This window comes from Trachurus trachurus, assembly GCF_905171665.1.
Source record: "Trachurus trachurus genome assembly, chromosome: 18".
NCBI lineage: Eukaryota > Metazoa > Chordata > Actinopteri > Carangiformes > Carangidae > Trachurus > Trachurus trachurus.
In genome coordinates this window covers 6,551,308-6,563,092 of record NC_139909.1, presented here as the reverse complement: position 1 = coordinate 6,563,092, position 11,785 = coordinate 6,551,308, and the positions used below count along the sequence as shown (strand labels likewise).

At 42.7% G+C, this 11,785-nt stretch overlaps 1 protein-coding gene across 1 annotated transcript in view; it reads right to left on the bottom strand.

Annotated features, from left to right (window-relative positions):
* The window catches only part of dysf (dysferlin, limb girdle muscular dystrophy 2B (autosomal recessive)), a 247,009-nt gene that overhangs the window by 215,265 nt on the left and 19,959 nt on the right, over positions 1 to 11,785 (bottom strand). The window contains exons 17-31 of the mRNA XM_083993329.1: positions 10,382 to 10,414; positions 9,971 to 10,086; positions 9,657 to 9,770; positions 9,152 to 9,329; positions 8,580 to 8,704; positions 8,357 to 8,463; positions 7,346 to 7,541; positions 5,767 to 5,913; positions 5,474 to 5,605; positions 4,555 to 4,721; positions 3,862 to 3,976; positions 3,100 to 3,205; positions 2,800 to 2,942; positions 363 to 536; positions 186 to 273 (exon numbers count right to left, since the gene is read on the bottom strand). Coding sequence (XP_083849455.1) covers positions 186 to 273; positions 363 to 536; positions 2,800 to 2,942; positions 3,100 to 3,205; positions 3,862 to 3,976; positions 4,555 to 4,721; positions 5,474 to 5,605; positions 5,767 to 5,913; positions 7,346 to 7,541; positions 8,357 to 8,463; positions 8,580 to 8,704; positions 9,152 to 9,329; positions 9,657 to 9,770; positions 9,971 to 10,086; positions 10,382 to 10,414 — 1,941 coding nt within the window. The remainder of the gene's footprint in view (positions 1 to 185; positions 274 to 362; positions 537 to 2,799; positions 2,943 to 3,099; positions 3,206 to 3,861; positions 3,977 to 4,554; positions 4,722 to 5,473; positions 5,606 to 5,766; positions 5,914 to 7,345; positions 7,542 to 8,356; positions 8,464 to 8,579; positions 8,705 to 9,151; positions 9,330 to 9,656; positions 9,771 to 9,970; positions 10,087 to 10,381; positions 10,415 to 11,785) is intronic.

Here is an 11,785-nt window from a genome sequence, read left to right as displayed (position 1 = left end):
CCCGTGTTTCAGACCAAACACTCTATATAAGTGATTGCTGTCGGAAGATACAACTATTTAAGACTTATATTAACACAAACATTCCGCTTACTTCTGCTTTAATTATATATATTGATTAGATAAAAGGAAAGAGTTGAGTGTGTGTGTGTGTGTGTGTGTGTGTGTGTGTGTTGGTGGCGTCTCACTGTCAAAGAAACAGGAAATGGTGGGCCTGTTGACTCCGAACGTGGTCGTCACCGACTTGTCGTCGTTCTTGTCCTCGACGATGCTGCTCTGAGGGAGGAAGAGGAGGAGGACGAAGGTGAGAGAGAGAAGCACTGCCCAACGACGACCCTTCAAAATAAAAGACTTGAAACCTTTACCAGAGAACACTCCAGAGCAAAGATGGCGGCCGGCCCGGTCTTCTCCAGCGGCTCCATGCGACACCTCCAGCGGCGCCGCCTGAAGCTGTCCGTCTTCCTCGGCTTCAGGTGGAACCTCCAGCCGAACAGGGAGGCGTACTCCCAGCCTTCCCGCTCTGCCTCGTCAGGACGCTGCTGTTGGAATAAATAATAAAAAAAAACAATGTTTCATAATGAATCTCTAAAGTCAGGGCTGAGTTCTACAAAAGTAATCTGATTGGATTTTGGAGAATGGATCGGATCAAATCCTGAAAACGAGTTGTTTCAAAACAAAAAAAATGGATTCTGAGATCAGATTAGATCACATGATCCAATCTTGGTTTTAATCTGGATCAAATCCTCAGTTTGTGTTGTTAGTTTAGTAGGATCGGGTTAACTTTCATCCAAAGAATCAGGATTATTCTGATCCCAGCAGTTCAATGGATTCAGGATCAACATTTGATTTAAATCAAATTCAGTCTATTTATTGATAGATATTTTGCACCTGATTTTCTAACCATTACAGTGATAAAATAAAATAAAAAGTCAACTTTTGATTATACCACAACTGAATAACTTTTCTCCAATTTTTCGATAATTAAATTAAAATTGAAATTTCAAGTTTGAATTTGAAACACATGGAAAATGTATTTGACTAATGTCCTGTAGATTTGCTTTTTTTTTATTGATTTAAACAGCCAGACTAAGATAAGATCAGGTCTGGCTGTGTAAAAGACATTGAAGAAACAAAAAACGACCAATCAGCCTCCACAGTCACATTTAACACTCATTATCTGGATTTGGTCATCTTGAAAAGTTCATATATTCAATAACTGGGGTAAAAGTAAAGATGGATAACATGATCCTTGATGGAAAAACAATGGATTTCCAAAATCTGCATAATTTTGATCCAGATTAAACCTCCTAAACAACTGGGTCCAGGACGTGACAGAGTTTCTGTGGCTCATTTGCGTAGCTGCAGCTCCACCTAGTGGCCGACGGAGGGAACTGCAGCTGCTCGCACCACCGTTTTATCAGTTCATCTCTATGTTTTTCTTGTTCTTTATCTCCTTCCCCTCTTCACCGGGCCGTGAAAGGAAGAATAACAAGATTAAAAAAACACACAGATGAAGTGATTTTGAAACCTGTTTAAATCGTGTTTGTAACTGTTGCTTAATCCATCGATGGATGTTTCTGTTCATATCTCTGTGATAACATGGAGGGGAAATGTTGTTTAGATGTCGTTACAATCTGTAAACTCTTCACTTTCCATTACATGTTGTCATAATCTGATTAACCTACAACCGGACTAGTTTTTACTTTAGACATTTCTTCTACTTTTTAGACTTTTATAAATGTTAAACTCTGATATATATATCGCGTGATTCGCAGTAACCGCAATGACGCCGGCGCAAATCACGCGATATTTGGACGGACCAGGAATAGGAGAAGAAGAAGAAGACGAGAAGCTTCCGCTACAAACAAGCTTAAAATATAGACTTATTTAATTTTTTTTCGGGACAATTACGCAATTTGGGGCTTCAGCACAAGACGGACATTACATACGAGCATCATGGAGGTATTTGGATGTTTTTTTGTGTGTGTTTTTTTACGAAGAGCTCCGGTGTCCCTTTGCAACCGTTGCATTGAAATTCACTGCTACGCCGAGACCCCCTGTAACTAAGAGAAGGGACGGTGGACTCTGATAATTCTTCCAGCCCTTAGTCAACATGAGGGTGAGTAGATAATGAGCGAAATATCATTCTAGGGTGAACTATCCCTTTAATGAACTCATCTATAATAAAAACTTCTATTATCTCACTCACTGACCATTACTTCATGTCTAAATCATTTTATGTGTAAATTGATAATTTACTGACACTTAATAAATGATTTAATCTGTAAATTTTATCCTATCTCATTTTATATCTCTTTTTTGAAACTTCTACACTGTTTGTGTATTTTAATTGTGTGTTACTCTACAGTGTTCTGTATTTTAATTGTGTTGATAGTTTCAGGTAAGCATCTTTGAGCAGTTGTAAAAGCGCATTATAAATACAACTTATTATTATTTAATGAACCACTCACATCTCCTAAATAACTGGTTTGTTATCGATATAATACTTGATTTATAAATTATGATTGTTGTATTTTCATACTTAATAAATGATCAATTAAACACATTATAGATGAGCTCATTAATCCAGAGTTTAACATTAATAACTGTGTTCATAAATAAAAGACTATCAGTGTAGATAGACCAATTTATAAAAAGGACTTTAAAAATTCTGTTGACCTCTGACCCTCAGAGAGTTGAAGTAAAGAATTTCCCATAATCCCCCTCTCTCTCCAACGACACTGTTTTGTATTTGCAAACTTGAACTGTGATTTTGAAAGCGTTAAACTTTGTGTCTCTTACTTTTCTCAGCGCCTCCATCTTCTGTTGGTCTCGTCGTCTCATCCGTATCCACCGTCTCCGCCGGTTGGTGTGGTACATCTTCTCCGCCGGCACCCAGGACTTGGGCCGGCGATCGGGAGGGATGGTGATACCGTACTCCCAGCCTGTGGACACACACACAGTGGTAGATGTTAGTGTTTAGTTCAACTCCTGTGTTTGTCGACGGTGTGTGTGTGTGTGTGTGTGTGTGTGTGTGTGTGTGTGTGTGTGTGTGTGTGGGTGTGTGTGTGTGTGTGTGTGTGTGTGTGTGTGTGTGTGAACCTTGGTCGTCCACGGCTCTGTTCAGATCTTCGCTCCACTCCACCTCCTCCCACACCCACCCAGGAGGACACTCCACCTCGTCCTTCGGCACCGCCTTCTCTCCGTTCTGACAAACACAACGTTTTTAGGTTAATTAAAGGAGAATTCCGGTCATTTTTGACTCCTAAATCGTTGTCCTGATGGTCCCCCAGTGTTGGTTGGAGCAAAAAACGCGACTAAAATTGATGCAGGAAAACCGGAGTTACACCATGGCTACCCGGCGCTAGGGATAGCGACAACGCTAACCTATGGGGGCAATTCTTTCAACCACAACAAACACTCAGAAAACAATCAAATATCTATGGTACATGACTGGAATCCTTAGAGACACCACTGAACTCATATAGTGTACAGTATAAACAGTATAAACCTTGTGTTTTTGCATCAGATAGCCGAACTCTGAAACATCCTGGAAAGACATTACTATCCGATCGCAGAGAAACAAACACTTTTTCCTTATTGTGATGATTTCTTTACAAAAATAAACGGTCAAGTAGTACAGTGGTAATGTCCAAAATATCTCTGACCATTTATTTTTGTAAAGAAATCATCACAATAAGGACAAAGTGTTGCCTGCATCAATTTTAGTCGTGTTTTTTGCTCCAACCAACACTGGCTAACCATCAGGACAACGATTTAGGGGTTTAAAAAATGACCGGAATTCTCCTTTAATACAGGTGAACACAGCTACACACACACACACAAAGACACACAAACACGTACCACATCAGTGTATCCCTCCGGCATGCCGATCCACTGTCCTCCTGGTAACCTCATCTGGTTCTCAAACACCTCCTCCGTGAAGGTCATGTGACCGGCGTCCACGTCGAACAACAGTCTGAGGGTTCAACAACATGTTTGTGTTACCATAGTACACACACACACATTCACAACAACAAAAATCCTTACACAACATATTGGGAACAAAATAAAAACCTGCAATAAATAAAAATAAATAATTCAGTTTCTCCGCTTTTATTTTGACAAACAAAAACGGAACTTCTCACTTCCTGTTTGTTATAAACAGGAAGAAACAGGACGAAAATAAACTGGTAAATTTATTCATTTAAAAAGGACAATGTACAATAATAACATCAGCTTTTCATTTCTTTTGTTTTAAGAAAAAAAAAAAGCCCAATGTAATTGTACCGGAGTTAGCAAAGAGCTAATTTTCACTCGCTGTCCTCCGGCAGTTTACACAAAAAAAGATTTATTTATAATGAAATTGATGTAATATTGATTATATTGTTTTTCTATAGTAAAAAAAAAAATAGTATGAAGAAAAGAGTTGATTCTGCAGCCGAAACAGAAGAAAATAAAGAAGGAAAATCCAGAAAAAACAGACAAAAAATAGACAAAAAATGTAAAATAACTTTAAACTCAGTGTAAAGTATCTGTCTTTGTTTATTGCCGTACGTCTTCTCGGGGCTGATGTACCAGTCCCCGGCCCAGCTCCAGCCCGGCGACGGTTTGAAACTCTCTTTGGGGAGTTTGACTCGTCCAGTGACGTCACTGAACTTGGGGTAAGTCAGACCTGTAGTTCCCCAACTGCCCACCAGGGCGAGCCGGGTCTGGTTCTCATACTACAGAGAGAGAGAGAGAGAGAGATTCTGTGTTAAAGGGATAGTTCAACATTTTGGCAAATTGGCCCATTGCCATAATCCCTATAATTTTTGCAGTAGGTTTGTTACCTTTAATTGTCAGTGCAAGCTATTTTTAGAACGGCGGAGCAGAGCCATGAGCTGCTCAGAGCTACGCTACGGAGGCTCATTATGGGATTTCTTGGTTTCCCTCATCAAACTCATCAAATACACAATCCAACAACTCCACAACGCTCTGGTGGACAAGTTGTGACCTGCACATTCACCACGCTATGAGATAATAACACAACGTTACCAGACAGAGTTGTTTTAAAGGTAAATACAGAGACTGCTTGATGAAAAACTGTCCCTGAAGGCAACACACATCAGCAATTTTGCATGAATTTCCCTCTAAAACAACTCTGTCTGGTAACGTTGTGTTATTATCTCATAGCGTGGTGAATGTGCAGGTCACAACTTGTCCACCAGAGCGTTGTGGAGTTGTTGGATTGTGTATTTGATGAGTTTGATGAGGGAAACCAAGAAATCCCATGAGCCACCGTAGCGTAGCTCTGAGCAGCTCACGGCTCTGCTCCACCGTTCTAAAAAATAGCTTGCACCGACAATTAAAGGTAACAAACCTACTGCTATGACTATAGGGATTATTATGGCAATGGGCCAATTTGCCAAAAATGTTGAACTCTCCCTTTAATCTTTTCAGCAAGCAGCAGCAGGAGTGTGTGTGTGTGTCTCACCGTTTCAGCGAACACCGACAGTTTCCCTTCGGCGTATTGGTTGAAGTGTTTGACGTCGGCGGCCAATCCGAACCAGACTTTGACCCTGAGCTGACCAGGAAGTTTGGCTTCTGCACCGCTGCTCTGTGGGGGCTGAGCGACACATACACACACACACACACACACACACACACACACACACACACACACACACACACACACACACACACACACACACACACACACACCGGTCAGTAGCACAAATATCAGAAGGGAAGTGTGTGTATGTGTGTGTGTGATGTGTGTGTTTGTACCTTGAGGAAGACCGTCTGCAGCTGTCCGCAGTGTTTCCCACAATGCTCCTGGGAGAAGATGACGGTGTGCGCTGGGATGCGGTGGTACGCCACCCGCCGGTCGCCCTGCAGCATCCAGATCACGATGTCCGGAAGGCTGTTCTGGGGCTGGGCGAGAGACAGAGACAGACACAGAGAGAGAGAGGAAGAGAGAGAAAGAGAGAGATTTCCGAGGTGGTCCACAACACCAAAAAAAGTGAAGCACGACTAATATGGGAACTTTGGAGTCGATAGCGATCTTAGGGAGTAGAAGAAACAAAAACAAGGTTTGAACATCGGCTCTAATCAGATGATCAATCAGTCGGGCACAGATAAAAAGTGTTGAAAATGCTGGGATGCTCGTGTCTTTTCAAACTTAAAGCAGATATCAGTGGAATGTTTTTGTTAATATAAGTCCTAAATAGTCCTATTTTCCGTCAGCAATCACTTACATGAAGTATTTCAGCCTAAACACGAGTCTCTCCGTCACTCTGCTCTGCTGTAACCCGAGGAGAAAATTTTCCTTGTGGGATACAAGTGTTATCCAATGAGGAGAGAGAACGGCATGAAGGGCTGTGTGTGCAGCCAAGGGATGCGCGTGAATGTGGTGACGTAGCACGAGGACCAATTGATGCCTGACAAGGGCGGGGGCTGCTAACTCATGGTGCGTTCAAAGAAACTCGTACTTTGTGTTTTTCCTTCCTGTGAAGTCATACCAGTTCGATCTGGTACGAGTTCACGGGTCGGAAGTTACGAGTGGCCGTTATAGGGAACTTTCACAGACAACAGGATGGTAAAAACACGAGCTACGGGTTACCTGGAACGCTACCAAGTCGTAGTTGTGACTTGAAGCTGTAACTTACGGTTTCAAAAGCCTGCCTTGAACGCAGCATTAGCCGAAACGGCCGTGAAGCTGATATCTGCTTTAAAGGGATAGTTTAACATTTTGGCAAATTGGCCCATTGCCATAATCCCTATAGTCATAGCAGTAGGTTCGTTACCTTTAATTTTCGGTGCAAGCTGTTTTTAGAACGGTGGAGCAGAGCCGCGAGCTGCTCAGAGCTACGCTACGGAGGCTGATGGGATTTCTTGGTTTCCCTCTTCAAACTCATCAAATACACAATCCAACAACTCCAAAACGCTCTGGTGGACAAGTTGTGACCTGCACATTCACCACGCTATGAGATAATAACACAACGTTACCAGACAGAGTTGTTTTAGAGGGAAATGCAGAGACTGCTTGATGAAAAACTGTCCCCGACGGGAACGTGCATCAGCAGTTTTGCATGAATTTACCTCTAAAACAACTCAGTCGGAGGCTCGATCGTTCTAAAAATAGCTTACACCGACAAATAAAGGTAACAAACCTATTGCTAAGACTATAGGGAGTATGGCAATGGGCCAATTTGCCAAAATGTTGAACTATCCCTTTAATTAATTTGTGGTTCATGTACCATAGATTTTCTCCCAAAATCTGTCATAAAGCTTGGACCTGCAGATGTGTTTTGGTTGGGGAGTTACCTCATGGTTTCCTACACCATAGTAACAAGCCTGTCCTCACCTCCTCGGACATGGTCCTCAGCCTGCCGGCCCAGTCCTCCGCCTGCTCCATCACCGTCGACAGCTCGGTGGCCGGCCCGTGTTTGAGCGCGAGCGCCGCCGTCATGATCTGCTGCATGTGCAACGTGCGGACGTGTCGGAGCGAGCGGTCGAGGGGCGTCGCACACTGCCACTGGTCCAGAGAGGGCAGCTCCTCACTAGAAACACACAAAGGCCTCCTGCTGTAGGTGCTTAAAACTACTCGACACAGTGTTGGACAGGAAAAAGTTCCCTCTCAGAAGACTTGACTAACCTTCGTCTTGTGTTAGCTTTCTGCTACCATCTATGGCGTTCGGGTCAGTTTTGACCAGTGTTTTAAATCAGTTGTAAAATACACTAAAAACATTTTTTTTTTCATCCAATTTGTTTTTCTTCTCTTAGTTACATGGTTAGGCTTCCTTATCCATGAAAATATTGGTTTCAGTATTTTTGGTGTGGGCCCCTGGGCCTTTTTTTGTCAGTATACCCCTCGGCTTCAATTGAACCTTCCTATTGTTTTAGCTTTCTACTGCCATCTATGGTGTTAGGGTCAGTTTTGACCCGAGTTCTAAATCAGCTGTAAAACACACTAAAACAATTATTTATCATCCCATTTGTTTCTCATCTCTTGGTTACGTTGTTAGACTTCCTTAACCATGAAAAGGTTGGTTTTGCCCTTATGATTTCAGTTTTAACTCATTATTGTTCTTGACCCTAACAAATGTCATCATTTTAACCAGAGCATTTAGGAATTTTGTGTTTTTTTGGTTTTATTTTGTTTAAATAGAGGTTCCTGACTAAGTCAAAAAGCATTGATGCTATGAACAAATCTATGTGGTACTTTTATGCATTTAAAACTTGAAAACGGGGTCAGTGGTGACCCGAACACAAGAGAAGGGATAAAGTCCAAGTACCTCAAAGTTGTATCCAAATACCACAGTGGAGTACAACTACAAAGTTAAAAACACTTTAAATGACCCTTCATGGTGTTTACCTGCAGTCTGTGATGACCTGATCCAACAGCTCCACCACTCGGAGCTCCACCTCCTCCAGCTCGCTGCCGGCCTTCACCTCCAGCTGCACCCGCTGCAGGTTTGCCTCCTGGATGCCAACACACACACACACACACACACACACACATGTATAGAGAGTGAACAGGTGAAAAGTCTTAATCCTGGTAAATCAAATCAAAACACAGGAGGAGGACACACACGCACCAGTCGCTCTATGATGGCCAGCAGCATGTTGAGAGCCTCGATCCTCGGTTTGATGTCCTCCCACTCTGAGGACAGAACCACCACCGGCTTCACATTCCCCCACGGTAGGTAGTAGTAGTGGCAACCTGGAATAAAGTGACACAACAAACTCAAACAAGCTTCTAGAAAATTAAGCCCTGTCCCATTTTAACCACTTAGCACTCGGTTTTGTGCATTCTTGTGTAAATGTAGGGAGTCCAAATTCTTTTAAGAGCAAAAGGAAGTGTTTTTCAACCCTTAAAACTGCCCCAAGGTGCAGAATTTGAACATAGTGCACAATGAAAAGCATCAAAGGCGTCTTCTGTTTTCTGCATTTCTTTTTTCGTTGGTTCATCAAACGGAGAAAGATCATCAAAGACCATGCAACAGATAACATAACATAACTTCTGGAGCCGACATTCAAACCTGAATAAAAAATAAATAAAAAAATCTCTACTTCTAACACTTCATCCGGGTATCTCCCTTAGTGTTGAGGCAGGAGAAATGGGACTGGGCCAAAATCTTCCACCTCGGACTCTAACCCTTTCCCTTACCGTCAAACACAGCCCGGCTGAACTGGGTGGTGGAGGCCAGAGGGAGGCAGGTGTAGTCGAACTTGTTGCCATAGTTGCCGATGCTGACCTCGAACTGGATGGCGTCGTCGACGTCCTGGAGGAGCGTGGCCGAGTAAAAGGCCACGAAGAGCGAGAACTTCCTCTTCCTGAGAAACTTCTGTAAGACAGACAGAGAGTTTGAGATGGATGGACGGATGGAAGGATGGATGGATGGATGGATGGATGGATGGATGGATGGATGGATGGATGGATGGATGGATGGATGGATGGATGGAAGAATGGATGGATGGATGATGGGTGGACGGATGGATGGAAGAATGGATGGATGGATGGATGGAAGAATGGATGGATGGATGGATGGATGGATGGATGGATGGATGGATGGATGGATGGATGGATGGACGGATGGATGGATGGATGGAAGAATGGATGGATGGATGGATGGATGGACAGACAGATCTTTATGTTTGTTATTCCCTCTCACCTCCACCACCAGCAGGTCGTCCGACGGTATGTCCTCAGCCCTCTGCTCCGGCCTGTCCGTCAGCTTCGTGGACAGTTCCAGTAAAACTCGACCTCGGTACGCTACACCCTCCCCCTGAGAGATGTGTCAATGTCAACATAAACAATTTACTGCCACAATAAATCAAAGACAGTGTGTAACTACAGAAAAATACAGTATCGTAGTTGAGAAGTCTCTACGAGTTCTGGAGGTGTTCTACTTCTCCATCATGTCCTAGCTTCAAATAAAGGTGATAATTCATTATATTTACAAATAAAATGTAAAATTCAAGTTACTTTTCCAAGGTTCAGAGCTTCGTGGGGGTCGTTGAAGGCGGTGAACTCTCTGGGACTGCCGTACAGGTTGACAAAACACGGACCAAATGTCGGCAGGAAACCGAGACTGTCGTCAACTGTGAAAACACAAGAAGGACAGTCAGGTCAGGTCAGGTTGATTGTTGTTAGCATGGCAGAATGTGGAGCAATGAAAATGAAGTCAAAGCTTGATTGAATATGATTGAAATGATTCAACTGGCGAAACAGAATCAGATACAGAGTCTAAATTAGATCAGAATTTAGCCATGATTCAAACGGTCGATAGAGAAGAGAAAATCCATCACAAAACTGAAGAGAAACAGTTGAATCGACAGATGAACTATTCCACACAAAACAAAACAAAAAGAGGTGTAGAGAGGATGGTGGACGTACTGCCAGGGTGGACGGTCCGTGGAGTCAACTCATCTGAATGCGTAGAGAGGAAGGATGGTTCAGAAACACAGACAGAAAAGGAAAAGAGGTGTCTTTGAACGCCACACGAGCCCAAGCTGAAGCCATCGACAACAAAGTCAAACACTACACAAAACCCTGAGAGGTCATTTGCCTTGTTTCAAGTAAATGACCTTGTTCAGTTACGATGAAAGTGAACGGAGTGAAGATGCGTTTAGTGAGTCTACGGAAAGGTGCAACATCTGACGTCAGAAAAGTCTCACCGTGTTTCCAAATTAGACTATCCTCAATGGTTGGGTCAAGGGAACTCAAACAGCCTGAGGTGTAGTATTCATGTAGTAGGGATGGAAACATTTGTTGTTGTTTGGTCTGGAGTGAAATATCTCAATAAATCCTGGATGGACTGTCCATGTTTTTCGTCGTCATCAGATTCAGACTTTGTGGACTTTTCTGAAAGGTCCACCGGTTTAGTTTTTAGTGATATGCCTCAATAAATCTTGGATGATATCAGATTAAATGTGATCCTGGTATTCAGAGGATAACTTCTGACTGATGACTTCTCCTCCTACCAGTAGATGGCACTCTTCACTCATCTGGTGAAATGCCTCAAAAGAGAACAATCTTGTCCCATGTTTAAATCTGACAGCTCCTCAAAGAACACCACAGCTGGGAGATAGGGGCATCTAATTTTTCCAGATAAATTGATTTTCAAAACTGCAACATGTGGCACCTTTACATCACTTTCTAAGGTTTCATAAAATGGACAAACAACCACTGACAGAGCAAAACACTAATTCTACTTCTTGCCATTCTCTCCTTTGTATTGGACATTTGATTCCAATCATTGTGTTTTCCTGATCTGACTTGTTTGGCCATGATAAATTTGGTGGGAGATGAGAGACACCAGACAGAACTAAGTTCATCAAGTTATAAGCTCTGTATAGTTAATCTTTTGTAATCACTGATTTCTCTGAACCCAAAATGCTGTTAAAAAGTTGGTGAGAAATTAATTCTGTCTGGTTTCATGACAGAGCTGTAGTGCGTAACTTCTGTCGACCCTTAAGGCCAAATTATGCTTCTGCGTCAAGTCGACGGCGTACGTCCACGGAGCCCTCTGCAACGCCATGGACCCCTACGCCACAGCCTTACACACGTGTCAAAGCAAAGCAGACTGCAAAGGCTGTGATTGGTCCGCTATGCTCTTTGTTACCCGTGGCGGTGAATTGCACAGCAATGCGTTCGCTCAATGCAGAACTTTGAAAGATGCACGAGTGGTTGTGATAACTCGAAGTTCGAATAATTTTATTTTCAGACACATTCCTCTTTTTATTCCTATTATAAAGGTTCATCAAATTTGTTTATTTGTGACAAATCACATTGTCATAA